General features: G+C 43.5%; 1 protein-coding gene across 5 annotated transcripts in view; it reads right to left on the bottom strand.

Moving 5' to 3' along the window:
• Window positions 1-2,071: 2,071 nt before the first annotated feature.
• Window positions 2,072-15,976, bottom strand: part of XPO4 (exportin 4) — a 104,832-nt gene continuing 90,927 nt past the window's right edge. For 2 of the 5 annotated variants that reach the window (XM_079902867.1, XM_079902868.1), the window contains exons 16-20: window positions 13,293-13,411; window positions 11,800-11,931; window positions 11,173-11,289; window positions 10,668-10,760; window positions 2,072-8,129 (exon numbers count right to left, since the gene is read on the bottom strand). In XM_079902867.1, the coding sequence (XP_079758993.1) occupies window positions 7,932-8,129; window positions 10,668-10,760; window positions 11,173-11,289; window positions 11,800-11,931; window positions 13,293-13,411 (659 nt within the window). In that variant the 3' untranslated portion in view covers window positions 2,072-7,931. The remainder of the gene's footprint in view (window positions 8,130-10,667; window positions 10,761-11,172; window positions 11,290-11,799; window positions 11,932-13,292; window positions 13,412-15,976) is intronic. The other 3 variants (XM_079902869.1, XM_079902866.1, XM_079902865.1) reach the window with 2 other exon arrangements.

A 15,976-nucleotide genomic window follows, 5' to 3' on the forward strand; every position in this document is an offset into this window, starting at 1 on the left:
TTATAAGTGATGAATTCACTTTCCATTCTCCAAGGCTATCTATCTGTATTATGTTCCTACCTTCTTTTCCTTCATTTTCCTTACCAATCCTATGATCTTGTTAAGTTAAATTCTGCTAAATAGCTTTACATCCTTTCGGTGTAAGGTAAGGATATAAATGAAAAAACAGGTTTACAGCTTTGGCAGTACCATAAGTTCCATTTTAAAAACTGTTTCCGGGCTTACAGCAATCCATACCTTTTTTTTTCTTTGATTGCTTTGATGACAACTCCACTAAGCCAGGTATTTCAAAACCAGCTGTAACTTATTAGCAAAGGAGCAGGAAAGCAAACATACACAAGCTAAAAGAAAGCAACATGAACCGAGAAACAACCACCAACTTTTATGGCAGTATACTTTTTACAGAGGTAGTGTTCCATACATAGGAAACTGCCTTGGCGAAACAGGAAGGCTTACGTTAAAGCAAATTAGTTTTGGTTTGAAACAGATCTATTTTAAGCTTTCAAAGTTTCAGTTGCTTTCATATCATGTGACACGATAGTGTTATCTGCATGTAATGTGTATTACTATGTTGTTTTTATAATTAAAGTGACCATAATTGTCAGGAAGTTCAAATAGTTACACCTCCACCAATAGTGCTGACTGCTCAGACAGCATGTCACAGTGATACATGAAGATCAGAATTTTCCAGATGAGACTTTTGCAATGTAATGTAACGGTTTTTGCAAATCATAAAAAATTTAAAATATTAAGAGGCAATTTTATCATCATTGAAATAAAGGGGAAATTACAGGAATTCCGTGGCGGTCCAGTGGTTAGGACTCCACGCTTTCACTGCTGAGGGTCAGGGTTCAATCCCTGGTTGGGGAACTGAGATCCCACAAGCCGCGAGCTAAGTTAAGTAAGTAAATAAATGGAAAATTATTTGTCCAGTAAACTGGACTTGCCAGGCAAGTTCAAATCAACCTTAATTCAGGAATTACTCCTTTTGTGTATTCAGAAGTGATTTTTGTTCGTCATGCTACTCTTCAGAAACGGAGCATAAAAGAAATGGAGATTACTCTGGAAAGACCTCTTTAGAGATGGAGCGAGACTTGGTTTTCCTCTCTAAAAATATCTAGTATAACCTATACTTACAAGAACACAGATTCAGGTTTTTCTTCCTTCTTTTAGTGGTTTGTTACCCAATTACTCAAATTAACCCAAGTATGCTGCAAAGGATAGTCCCTAGAAGTCTAGTCCCATAAGGTGCTTTGTGAAGAGGCCACCACGTAAGGAAAGTCGGATTAAGATCTTCCCCTACAGCCTCCCAACGTGCACTTGTGCAGTAAAGCATTTAACTTCACACAGTAAAGAAACTAGTTTTATTTCTCCAATTACTTGGTAACAGCTAAGTTACAAAGGATTAGTGGCGCATGAAACTTATTTGGGGAATCACTATTAGGCCTTTTTGTTGTGGGAATAATACGAGCATATTCAACAGAAACTGAAACCACTGACTTAAATAGATCAATTCTCTCATTTAGAAAAGAAGATGCAGTAAATAATAGTTAACTCTATCATAATACCACCGGAGTGAATGACTATCAGGTGTCAGACTTTGTGTTAGGACACATTTATCTAGTGGAGCAAAATGTGTTCTTATCAATGATCTTTAAACAGAATGGAATTTATTGAGCATCTACTATTATATTTTATCCATCACTGTGCTTTCAATTTGTTCTTTGGGAATTAACAACACTTCTGGTCCTATGATAAGATGACAGACTGTGGAAATCCATGTAAACCCTAAGTAGTGTAGCTGTGAACTGAATCTAGGTCTCCCGGCCTCTACCCTGTACTCTGCCAGTTCAAAGAGCTTTACCAAATCAGTCCTCAGAAAGGACCATCCAGGGCAGTGCAGTTATGAGCTGCAAAATTGCAGCCTAAGATTTGGAGCTTACTAAAAGGAATACTTGAAAACTGACCTGGCAAAGTAATCAGTAGTGAACACTATCGAAACTTAAAAACAAAACTGCTAACTACTATGGGAATAAAAATACTTAGCACATCCCTGTTTAAACTCTCTCTGCAGGACTTCCCTGGAGGTCCAGTGGTTAAGATTCTGCGCTTCCAATGCAGGGGGTGCGGGTTCGATCCCTGGTCGGGGAACTAAGATCCCACATGCTGCGTGGCACAGCCCAAATTTTTTTTTAATAAAATATAAATAAATAAAAATAAACTCTCTTTGCTTCCGTTTTTTTTCATTTATCAGTTCTGGGAAGCATCAATGACTTAACCACAGTTCACTCTCTTGCTGGATCAAGTAATTTACACTGCAAGAGCTCAGCAGGATGTTGACTTACGTGCTAGGACCGACAGAGTATGCTACCATTGGGACTGTATGGAGACTCCAAGCAAAAGATTTTCTCCTTAGTATCACCGAATATGCCCTTTGCTTCCAGTTAGTTTTAAAAGATCTGCCATTCGAGATTACAAAGAGTGCACGATCCTATGTTTAAGAAACAAACAAAAATGTTTCACAATCTAATTAATGCACCAAAGTCATCATTCATAAACCACTCAATATAAACAGACTGTATTTTTAGAGAGCACCAATATTTTAAAGATGTCTTTTAAGAAACAATACCAGATTTTTATATCTGGGGCCTCTAAAATCATCCACAGCTCCCTCCAATGAAAGGTGATCAGCCTGGGCCTAAGGCTTCCCCCTTGAAAATGAATGAGCTCTACTTAGTTCCTAAACAGCCTAATGGTTCTTTATCCATCCTTGGAGTGGAATCAGATCTCAATATAACCTAAGAGATACCATTACAAATCAATGAACATTCCAAGCAATATAAAGTTTAAAATAAATATATTTTCAAAACGCATTTTCTTCCTTAAAAAAAATAACTTTTCACTGCATATGTTTACAAGATTTAGAATTAGGTAAAAAGGAAAGTCTGTCTGACACACAGAAGAATGGTACTTTTCCACTTTCCCTGAAAGGCCAAAAAGAATGACCCAAACTACATTTACTACAAATATGCCCTGAATCCAATGATTTAACTAGTAACTCTGAAATTGTTTCTAAGATTGTGAGCTGAGATAAAAATAAATATGCTCAATATTACAGAGTATAAACGAAACTTCGATTTTCTTTCTGAATTCTGGAGATTCTATTAGGGTTGGGTGTTCTCCCAGAAGGTAATGCAAATCCCTATTTTACCTGTGCAGATATGTCCTCATGTTTTTTATTTAAAATTATTCTGATTGTGTAATGTCCCCAGTGTCAGTCACCCTAGGCTGGTAAATGAACTATAGCACCATTCAATAAGTTTCATGCAACAGTCTAGCTAGACACCCATGAACAAATCACACATGGTCAAAACAAAAATGTCATAAAAATATTTAGTGAAAAGACATATTTTAACTCCCATTTATGGATTAAAAAATACAAATAAAATTTTATATTCAGCTTGTAACTGGCTCAGTACATGGCCTTATTTCCTAAAATCGTATTGTAGCATCTTTTGAAAAATTAAATGCAACTTTATACCTTTATTAATAATGTTAATAGAGGTAAATATTTAAACAGTATACTCATCCCTGGGTCTCTTAAAAAAACTGAAAAGTCAGTATAAGTTTAAAATTTTAATATTTATAAATTTAAAAAATTTTACACGTGCTGAATGGTAGCAGTGCTAACATTTTGTGACCATTAAACCAGAAACTCACTGCATGGAGCCTTTTCCTTTGTACAGAGAACCAAATCACAATACCAACCTTTGCAATCTGTCAATAATTGTATGTGGTAAAAGACACCACACCAGGTAGCCCGGGCTCAGGACACACTTGAGGTCACATCCCCGTTAGGTACATAGTGCAGATGCAGTGCTGAATGTCAGGCTAGGAAAATTAGCTGTTAGTACATTCTGACAGCTCCTAAGAGCTGAGAGGCCTAAGAAAACAGACTTAGAAGAAAAGCCAAAAACAAAATCTCTCCACTGCTGGGAAGTCTGGGACCAGGCGAAGAGCAAACCACAGAGGACGAGGGGGACAAAGATAGTTTGCAGTGTGAGCCTCGGGGGGCTAACACACGGGCCTCCCCGCCACCACGTTTCCGCCTTTACAAAGGCTTACGTGTACAGAGCTAGGGGCCAGAAACACATCCCCTCATCCATCCTCTTTAGAACAGAATGGATGCCCATTATTAAGCTTTTATCTTTACCTGAACCAAATACAGTCTTTGGCTAAATACGTCATGGGTTCCCATTATAATCCATCAGGAATACTTCACATTTCTTACATCTAAATTAAATCGTTTAAAGTTCAACGTGAACCATGGCACTCACTGCAAATTAATTTGAGCTCAGCAATATACCTAAAGCTGGACATTTTAAAATTTTAGAAAATCGATTTTTCAAGAATTCTTAGATGCAGTGTTTTCAGAATATAGTTACCAAGTCAGAGAATATCCACCTACATTTTAAAATAATTTAAAACATTATTACGTCCTCAAATCAGCTATGTTGTTTTATAGAGGAATTTACAGAAAATTATAATGTTAAGAACTCATATCCAAATCAGTGCCTTATTCTCTGGTTTTGAAAAACCCCTAAGAAGTACTGAGGTTTCGAAACAGTTAATATTTTATTCAGGAGCTAACAATGATAATCATCTGTCAGAAACAGCGAACTTACTAAGGTCTAATGACAACACCTCTAATGACAGAGGTGGCAAACAGAAAGAAGTAAAATTGTAACAGACAAAAATAGTATTTTAAGGGTCCAACTGACACGGTAAATTAAGATACTCAAACTTGAAATCCTTGAAACTGACAACTTGTTCCCTTCAATACTTGAGGGGTTCATACAAGTATTAACAGAAATGGGAAATATGGTGATAGGAAAAATACGAAGACTTGACATTTTTTGGTAGAAGAGAAAGTTCAAAGACAGTAAGGGAAGTTAAATAATGCTGACTGGGGTAAGTATCACAGAGGTGTTTGGTTTTGAAATGCAAACTGTGAAAAAACAGTACCAACCATCTCCTCTGAACAGTGATGTAATATAATTAGAAACACGGTTTACAACGAAGTAAGACTAAATTCTTAAAACCAGTTCGAAAAAAATTCCAAAGCTTTTTTACATAAAAGGTCACACTGTTGAAAACTCACTGCAGTGATGGTTACATGCCACTGTCTCCCAACAGATGAAGAGACAGCAGGGACACTGTCAGATACTGTCTCAGGTGGCCTACCCCCCAGGCAGCCACCCATCCAGGACCACAAATGCAAACCAATCCTTCAAACAGAGCTACAAGAATCAGTTACAGGTGCTGCCACACAAATACAAACTGTGAAGGTACAAAGTCTGCAGAGACTGTGCCTTCAGAAATAAAGGGCCAAGGAAAATAAAAGCAAGCAAAGACCGAACTGAAAACGGAGGTGATAGGATACTGTGTATGAATGAGAGAAAGTTTATAAAACACAGCATTATAAAAAATCAAATACTCAACAGTGTCCCTTTAACATATATAAAAAGGGGCACAAATAATGTTTTTGTTCTTAAAACTCCTTTGACAACAGTTTTAGCAGTAAAAATCAATTTACTAGAATTAAGCCAGTATTCTTGACACCCACTGGGCCAAAAGCATTAAAACAAAACGCCCCAAAACTGAAAAGCCAACAAACATAGCTGAAGACAAAACTTGGCAAAATAAAAGCCCCAAACTAAACAAATATCCAATCAGGAAAACAAACTGCGAACAACTGAAAAGAGCCTGGCTGTTGCAATTAAGTGGCCTTTCCCACTACCTAAAAACGGTGGTGGCGTTTCCTTCCAGTTTGCCACTAACCAACATTCTGATGATATCTTATGTATTATTTGGTCCAATCTGAAGAAACTCTTGTTTCAATTAAAAGCGGTCTAATGAAAATGCAGGACTGTAATAAAATCTGGGCAAACAGCAAATACATCTGTCTAGATAAAAGATATTAGATACAGATGCCCTTTTTGTTTACCATGGCATTCCTTTCCTACTCATCTTTATTTTCAATAACAACTTGATTACAGTTTTGTCACAGTCAGTGGACCAATCCAGTCGGCTGCGTGTCTTGGTGCCCTCAGGCAAAGGAACAGGGACATATTTAGCTCACAACTGCTGGGCGCTAGGGAGCTGGGAAACATGAAACACCAGAAACAATGCAAACAAAGTGACTACCGCTGCCTCTGACTTCAAGTTCTTTAAGGGAAAGAAGAAGAAATCTAAAAGTAAATGCACTGTCCAAAGTATGTTTAAGAACACAATAATACGTACGCTTCAGAAAGAGTGATACTAGTTTTGCCCTAGATGTCTTTTAAGACTTTTTGCTCCACCTCGGTTATGTTCTCAGAAAGCCGTGGCTCTAGGCTTTGCTTTCATCTGCGTCCAGCGGCGCCTGCCCAGGCTGGGTGGAATTCAGATGCTCCGTCTGCTTAACTGCAACTGCCCAGAGCACGGAGCTGCCCTCACCGCTGTGCAGCCGTGCATGGGGAGGCGCATCCACTCTGTGCAGTCCAGCTGTTACCACCACACTCGGAGGTCAGCCGAGCACACGATGTTAAGGACGGGACGACAAAGCCCGCCCGCCGGAGGCGCAGTTTCAGAACGCGACTGCTACTGTGCTGTGTGATTCTGACACTGAAGTGGGCAGTGTCACGTGCCCGGTGTTTATAAGTTAGCTTTCGTTTCCATAATTTAAGCTGGCACACAGAGTTAAGGGGAGCATGGCAGCAGTACAAAAATCCTGATTAGAAAAATCAAACTACAGGATCTAAAGTGAGTTTTTTAATCTCTTAAATTTACACGGCTCCTGTGAAATGAGTATAACACCCACTCTAGAATAATTACTGCCCTAATGTCCCAATGTGTGAGAGTCTATATGAATCAGTAATTCACACCCTTTAAAATAGTTATTGCTTAAGCAAGCCATTCAGAGCAACTTATTAGCCATGGGCTACGTGGCTGGACAGAAACATACTCAGAAAGTTACACTACATCTGAATGAGCCTTTCACTTCACCCATAAAACCACATAAATACACACAATCAAGAGGGCCCCACGTTCACAGCAGCTAACACCCTAACCCGACTCTGAAGCAGCAAGACTGGATTTCTTACTAAACAAATCTGCTTTGTGTAATTCCTTCTTAAAATTAAGGCAATGAAATGGCTACAGTTCCTAAAGTTCTTCTTATGGAACAAAAATATACATGTATTTTCCTCCTCAAGTTCAGGCATCAGAGTAGGTTCATAAAACCTGCAATTACCAGGCTGCTGTGACACAAGACAGACAGGGAGAGCGTGGTAACAGGAAGCCAAACACCTGGCGGTGCCCTTCCCCCTGCCCAGTCCCTCCCCCTCCTCAAAGGGAGGGCTGGGCAAGCACACCCCTCTAGACGCTTTCCGGCCTTCTGCACTGACTGAAAACTGCAGGGGTGGCAGAGGAGAGGCGCTTATCAAAACCAAGAATCCAAGGTCCAACAAACAAATGCTGACTCTGAGGGTCTGTCTACAGGTGGGCCCAGGAATCTGTCTTTTCAACCAGCTCCTCAGTGACACAGATGAGCAGATATCCAGCTGATATCTGATAGTGAAAACGCTAAACTTTGGGTAGCCACCTAATGCTTTGATAAAGAGGGAAAAGGCACTGAATACGTATTTCATGGTGCCCATATCTCTTTGCACATATGTGGAATTTCATTTTGAGAATCTGAAATCACCATTCAAAAGCTACAAGACCTACGACGGACTGAGGGTAATGCTTCCCTGCACCACACAGTGCCCTGCCAGGCTCCCAAAATCCAAACGGCCAACGAACTGACAAAAAGGACAAGACTCAAGTCAACTGTTAGCAATTCAGTGCACTTTGCAGGAAGGATCTGATTAAGCATAAAGCTCTGTTGTTTATTTTACACAAAGGAGACCACCAACATTTGCCATAAACTCTTCTAAACTCTTCAGGAAGGCCATCTTCTGCTTCCGGTCCAGCACAGGGGGCGTGCTGCTTGCAGTGAGCTTGTTGAAGGCGTCTGCTAATCTCTGGTAAATAACTGGGTCTTGCTGACTTGACAGTAATGTTTCAACCAGTTCAGAATATTCCGCCTGTTGAAGAGATAAGTACACATAAGAACACGCACCTTCCTCCAACACCACACGAAATACAAAGTAGTGGGCTACGGGGGTCCCAAAGGCAGGGTCTGACAGCTCTTTTGAATATTTAACATTTACTAAAAGTTTACTGTCATCTAGGTACCGTTCCAAGCTTTTCCATTAGTAACTCACTGTTTTATAACAACCATGTGAGGAAGATATCGTTTATATCCCTGTTTTACACACCAAAGTTCTTCCACACAGTGAGATCACACAACCTACCCAAGAGCACAGGCCTCTGAGCAAGAACCGGCCACGCGGCGCCAGAACCCATACGATCACCTACCTTGTCACGCTGCCTCTTCCTTCTGTGTTTTCAAAGCACTTTTTTTTTTTGCATTTTACGATAGATTCTTAGTACGACAGATTTACGGTAGATTCTCAGGCCCTAAGTCTGCAAGCTGACTCTCAAATTTCCTGGAGGTTTACACAGACGTCTTGCCCACACGGCGGCAGCCACGACACAGCAGATGCGCACACGTGCAGATGGGGGCTGCGTGGGAGGTGGCGAGGGGCGGAAGGGAGCGCTGTGCAGAGGGGCTCCCCGAGGAAGGGGCTCAGCGACACAGAACAGTAGGGCATGGCTGGAGTTTTCCTGGGTTTACTGCCCTGCATGTAAAGCCTTACACAGAGGAGAGGGTTAAGGGGTTAAGGGGAACGGAACCGGGGCAGCTCTCAAAGCTAAGCTCTCATGAGAAAAGCAGGCCTGTCACTCTTCCTCATTAGCTTCTTGGGATGTCATGATAGATGCAAATGGGGAAACCAGATGTTAACTCCATTTGGAAAAGAGTAGTAAGGCACGCCCCCACCGCACGAGTCCATGGGGCCACGCTAGCTGCCCTTCCCAGAGGCAGGCCTGCGCACGGGGATAAGTATAAACTCAAGTCCCCCCCACCCACCGCGCCCCCTGCCTGAGAAATGGCAGTGCCTCCAGGGCCAGCCCAGCCCCAGTCCCTGATCCCTTGTCTACAACGTGCACCCAGGTTTTTAAAAGGACATCAGAGGGGCTTTCCTGGTGGCGCAGTGGTTGAGAGTCCGCCTGCCGATGCAGGGGACACGGGTTCGTGCCCCGGTCCGGGAAGATCCCACGTGCCGCGGAGTGGCTGGGCCCGTGAGCCATGGCCGCTGAGCCTGCGCGTCCGGAGCCTGTGCTCCGCAACGGGAAAGGCCACAACAGTGAGAGGCCCGCGTACCGCAAAAAAAAAAAAAGACATCAGAACGCAACGGCTTATGTATGCAGAGCAAGGAGGTCCACCCCCAAGAAGGGCACCACCCGCAGAAGGCAGTATCCAGGGCAGAGGCAAGAGATGAGCCCAGAGCCGCCCCACCTGGGGCGCAGGTGCTGCAGGAAGGGGGTCTTTAAGTATCATGCAAGACTCCTGAAAATCCTCCCTTTTTAAAAGAAGGGAAATAAAATCAAACCCTGCGTACCAGTCACAGCAAATGCTACAGCCTCTATACTGAAGGAAAAAAAAAAAAAAAGCTGCTCTGGCCGATGACTTGGTCATGCTGGGTTGTGTGCCTGTGCGTGGGGAGGAGGGGTGGGGGTACAGACTGGAAACCGAGGCAGCTGAGGAGCCGACACAGCTCTTCTCGCACACCTGATGGGCACCCTCCACAGGGACAGGGAGGGACAGGCAAGCCAGCCTAACTCTCCTCTGCTATAGCCCCCGTCACGGAGTGCTGCAGAGGCTTTCCAGGCTCCAGCCAACCAGTTTTCCAGACTGCGCTACAAAACAACACACTGCGGCTTTCCACGCTTTCTGAAGGCAGACTCGTCGGGGTCCCCAGGCTTATCCATCTCGATTCCTTGCAAAGCTGCGAGTTCCTCAAGGACAGAGACTGTGTCTCCGTTACTTTGTCCTGAGTCCTGGTTCCCAGCACAGCTGTGTAAGGACAAGCTTTAGGGCAGCGATCGACATAAAGGACGGTTCATAACAGTGGAGAAGGGAAAGTAGTAGTTGCTATTAACAGCTTGTCAGATAAACACAAAATTAAAAGTTAGAGCTATTGAGAGTGTGAAGAAATACAGCCTTGGACTTCCCTGGTGGTGCAGTGGTTAAGAATCCGCCTGCCAATGCAGGGGACACGGGTTCGAGTCCTGGTCTGGGAAGATCCCACATGCCGCAGAGCAACTAAGCCCGTGCGTCACAACTACTGAGCCTGCGATCTAGAGCCTGCGAGCCACAACTACTGAAGCTTGCGCGCCTAGAGCCCGTGCTCTGCAACAAGAGAAGCCACCGCAGTGAGAAGCCCACGCACCGCAACGAAGAGTAGCCCCCCGCTCGCCGCAACTAGAGGAAGCCCGCGCGCAGCAATGAAGACCCAACACAGCCAAAAATAAATAAAAAAGAAAAGAAATACAGCCTCACTGAATGGTGCGGAAGCACCGAGGCACAGACCCTCTGAGGACTGAGGGACAAACAGCCCATCTGTCTGAAAATCCCCTCACTACACAGAGCGAGGGGCCCGGGGAGGCGCGTCCAGTACCTGATGCAAGCACACCAGCGTGTAGAACGCCTCGCCAGCCGCGGTGGTCATTTCTGTGTTGTGCTTTTGCAAAACCAGCATATCAAACACCAGCTGAAAGTACACAGTGACACCTCTCAATAAAGACACATGATGACCATATAACCCTCCAGCCGCTCCCCATTGCGAAAGGGAAAAAGAAGGACAAAGAGGTTATTCTTCTTTATTAAACAAATCTGAAAAGTAAAGAAAATGGTTTTTAAAAAATCCAAGGATAACATGAAGATGTTATTGCTTGCTGTGGTGTATGAAATAATCAAATTATCAAATTCCATGTTATATTCACCACATAAAATTTCAGGAACACAAAATAACCGTGGAGGATAACGTATCCAAGAAAGCTGATCTCCAAAAACTGCAGTGAACAGAAAGGCATGATCTCCTCGTGGATGAAGGTGCTGCCCCCTGGAGGGAAGACCCCCCCCCCCCGCCCTCCCCGGGCCATGACTGCACCCAAACATCTCACCTTGAGGAAGTGCCGTGTTGCCAGGAAAAGTGGCGAGTCTGTCTCCTGTGCTTTTGCACACTGTTCAGCTAACGGGGTCAAAGCTTCCAGGCACAGCTGGCAAACCTCCGAACTCATTCTGATCACGAAGGTCAAAGAACAAACTAGAGATACTTGACTTACAGAAGATAAACAATTAAAGCTATTCTCCAATGGATGGCTGTTTCTAGAAGGTGAGTACGTCGGTGAGTCTTTACTGAGCTAGGTGAGGACAGGAGAGTCCCAGTGTTTCCAAGATTATCCGTATGTGTCTGGGGCCCAGGACTGGAGCTTTGTGTGTGTCCTGACTGTGATGCACACAACCAAGTGGCAAAGATCAGAGACGCGGCAACAGGATGTGGCACTACTACCTGGGCTCCATGAGACAGTGACTTTGGGGCCCGGGGCCGAATGCCTCTGGGTCTGTGAAAGGAGGACGAGGGGGCAGGTTAATGAAAGAAACACAGAAGTAGGGCAGCTATAGGCATGACTGCTTTTTAAAGAAATAAGACTGAACCACAAAAGAAAAAATACAAATTTTGAAAACTTTTCTTCTAGCAACCTCTTTTTCCCTAGTGACAAGTGATCACGATGTTCACTCAAAGGATATGACGTCATTCCTAGTTCCAACGAGTACATCAGACTTTTAAAAAGATCTTCAGGAAGCTGTGGTATTTTTTCAGGAAAAATCTCACAGATAAATGTGATTAATTTGTAGTATTGATTACAAAGGGTTGGAAACTGAAAAAGAAATATTAAATATTTAGATGTTTAATGATATCTAACTTGTTTTCATTAATGGAATAAAGTAATAACCATCAAGCTTCTAAGTATAATGATTTGTTTAAAACATATACAGGATACAGAAAACACAAAGACCTAATTAAATGTAAAAGTGAGTTACAAAAACGGGAACACTTTAGTAACTAATATGAAAGTAACACGTAGCAGAAACAGTCATCTTCTGGATAGTTACCAAAGCCATAGCCAATTCCAGGTATTCTGTGTTTACCTTGGAAAAGTGAACAAAGCAGCCAAATCTCAAATTACTAAATGGCCTGTGAATAAAAGCATTTGCATTCAAGCATGTGGAAAAATACAGGAACGTAATACAAACTTAAAATCAGGATTAGAACGGAGTATTCAGCCTTGCACACTTCCAGCATCTATTTACTGGTTGCACAGTCCTGGAGAACTGAGGCAAAAAGCAGGTAATCTACAGCTAACCTCATTTAAGAAAATACACATCTACATGTCTAATGGTTTATTTGATGAATAAACACCAAAAAACAAAAGAACCCGAAAAGCAAATCAATACACAGAGCTTCCTAAGCTTCCCATCCTGCTGGCTGCTTTCCGCAGACACTTCTCCAGGAGGGACCAGCCTACAGTCACAGCCGCGCGCTGGGAACCTAACAGCTCTCACTCTGACCCTCAACTGCACAGGCCCCTCCCAGCCCTGCTTCCTCCCCAGGCCCCTCCCTCTGCCCCTCTACTTTGTCCACCTCACTCTTCCTCTCCAACCTCCCACCTCCTGACAACGCAGAAGACACCCTCCCTCGATGGTACTCAGAGTGGGAGAAAGGGCAGCCTCATCACCACCACACCCTTGACATCAACCAGTGAGAGAAACCAAGGCCCAGTACAGTCAGAACGTATGGAACTTGACCAGCTGTGTGAGCCCTGGTTTCTTACCATTCCATTTCTCCACGGAGCGGCTGGGAAATGCCCTCTGTTGCCCAAACCCTCAGCCTGAGAATGATGTTGGGAAAGCACCAGAGAAATACACTACACATGAAACTTCCTGTATTTGCTGAACGACAAATGACGAGGGAATCAAAACCGCGAACATCGGCACTTGGGTTCTAGAAGAACCAGCCTTTCCCTGACACTGAGGGATCAGTGAGTGCAGGGCTCCAGGGAAGGCATGGGTGTGAAGGACACAGGACAGCCACACAAACACTTTATTTCCACACACACTTAACAGATGAGTAGGTACTGGCCCCCTTAATTAAATCGGACGTGTATTCGTGCCTGAAATATCTTGAACCTTCGAGTTCAAGCATATGCGGTTTTAACTTCACATTCCTTTCTTCACTTACCTTCAAGAGGTCCTGTGACATCAAGGGCAGAATCAGGTTCACTCCATATAACACAACATCGGCTGCCGACACAGATCTGTTTGCTGCTGGCCCAGGCTCCTGACCCCTAAACACTTCATCTATAAAGTGAGAACAACGCAGTCTTACAGCCGTAACATCAATAAACCTACGAAGGTGGGTATGTTCTCCTGCATGAAAGTGAAAGCGAAGTCAAGCCCCCAAGACAAAATAAATCTACAAGAGGATAATACAGCCTTTCGTGTTGTCCTGTTTAGGGTCTGAATACTGGACGCAGATATTGTGTTTACATTATCATTCTACGACGATGAAAGTAAAACTAACGCTTAATCAATGTTTTTTGAAAAGTAAAATTGACCCCACTGACACATTGGTCATACTGTGAGTTAAATAATTTCCACAGTACTATTCACTTTTCTCCTAGGTGTGTGGGATTTTTCTAAGCTGGAAAGGAATGGGGGGAGATATAGGAATTAAATATTGCATAAAAAAAAGAAAGTTTTTTTTAAAAAGCTACTAATATGACAAAGGATTATTACCCTTAATCCATAAAGGAGGCACATAAATTACTCAGAATCCTAAACCTTAACAGATAAAGGACCAAAATCCACAGACAAACACCTAACAAAACCATAAGCCCAATGAAAAAAAACAAGTTCGATCCAATCATTAAGCAAGCAATACAAAGTTTTTGAAGGTACTACTTCTGATTCATTAGATTACAAGTGACTTCTGAATGATAACATGTAAATGGTGGTGAGGATACAGTGTGATAGTTACCCTCAAAAGCAATATAATAAGAGACTTTTGAGCGCTGTATATAGTAAGGATATAAACATAAATTTAGACAGTGATTCATCCACGGAAGTAATTAGTTTATCACTGTAACAGCAAAGTTGTAAATACTCCAGATGTCCTGTATTACAAAAACAGGGTTAGGTTCCAAAATGTGGATTACCACGCAGCCATCAAAAAGTCATGGAAAATTTTAATGACAAGGAAGAGGCTAATAAATACATTAATGAAAAAGGCAGAATATAAAATTATATTTGGAGCATAATCACAAAAAAATTATACAAAATAACCAAAAGGGAAATTAACAAAATGCAATTACTCTGGATTATGTCAAAGCATGGGTGATTTTTCTGTCCCTGTACTTCAAGTGTTTTCTATTATGAGCGTATTTACTTTCAGAACAAGGGGGAAAAAAAGGACAAAATGTGGTAAAAAAGCACTTCCACTTAAAAACCACGTTTTCAGCCTAATTCTGTACTTTTCTCCAAGAGCCTCAGTTCCAGCTGCAAGAATCCCATTTTCCAAAGCCGGGCATGGCGAGCCTGGATCCATCCAGTAGGAAGCCTGGGCCTGCTGGGCCGGGGCCATGGCAGGCTGGCCACCGCCGCTGGGTCTGCTCGGGAGACGGCTCCTGGCCTGGGTTGTGGGACTCAGCTCTGCAGCCAGGGGCTCTGCCAGGGGCTCGAGAGTGTCACGCAGAGGCTCATTTTCAGTTATGCTTTTACAGCTCACCTGGTATGTTAATTTTATTTCATAATATTTAAAATATTTTCTCTTATCTCACCTATTATCTGTATTTTATTTTTAATAATTACTTAAAAATATTCTCTCCCTTTTTACCATCTATTTTATCTGTTGCTTGATCATTTCCTATTTTAATTGTCTTCATTTTCTTTTTTCTAGACCTCAACCCTATCCACCTTATTCTATTCTTTTTACCCTTATTTTGTACTTTCAATCCTGAGCATTTTGGCCTCAATTTCTTTTCTAACATTGTATTACGATTTCAATCCTTCTGCTTTTTTCTTTTGAAAACCTGCCCGTCCACACTTACCCATACTGTTTACTCCACAGCTCACTCCCAGGGGAGCCTGAGAGGGCTTCTGTCCCCTCCAGATGCCCTTCATACAAAGCTCTCCCATCCCTCTCAGTATCAGTTCTTAACTGAGAGTCAGTTCATCAGGGTACAGGGCTCTTATCCTGGTCCTTACACCCCTGGGAAGTCTACAAATCAACTAACACGGCATGTGAACCTCAGCGGGTCATGTAACATACACCCTTCAAGGCAAAGGCTCAGAACAACTTGAGGCCTCAGAGGCACATCTGATCTAGAAAAGGTGAAGCAACCCCGGCCCGAAGGAATCAGAAAGTCTGGGACCGACACGCGCACGAGTGGCTGGGCCTGGAAACAGCGGCAGCGGACGCCCTTCACCTGGTGCCCTGTCAGCCGCCCAGGGCAGTGAAGCTCCTGGGCTGAAGCTGACGGTACCTGGCACAGGGCAGCTCTGCCAGAAACCTCTGCTGAGTGAACCGGTGGAGGGAACAGAGAAGAACACGTCCAGTGTCAGGTGTGCTGAGCGCAGGGGGCGAGAAGGGGTCGGAGGAGGGAGGGGCAGCACCACCGGCTGCCTGCGGGCAGCTCAGCCCGGGGAGGAGACGTGGACAGCACATCTTCCCCGTGGAGCTGGAGGCCCCTGTGTCCTGAGGCAAGGCAGGCGGTGGGCAAGAGGTGCTGAAGGAGAGCTGCGGACACGCGGGGCTCCGGGCACCCGGACACGCCTGCCTGTGACAACAGCGGTGACGAGAATGGCAACGGCAGGCACCGGAGGTACCTGCCGGCACATCGTGAACAGTTTGGCAGGCACCGATCG

This window comes from Stenella coeruleoalba, assembly GCF_951394435.1.
Source record: "Stenella coeruleoalba genome assembly, chromosome: 18".
Taxonomy (NCBI): Eukaryota; Metazoa; Chordata; class Mammalia; order Artiodactyla; family Delphinidae; genus Stenella; species Stenella coeruleoalba.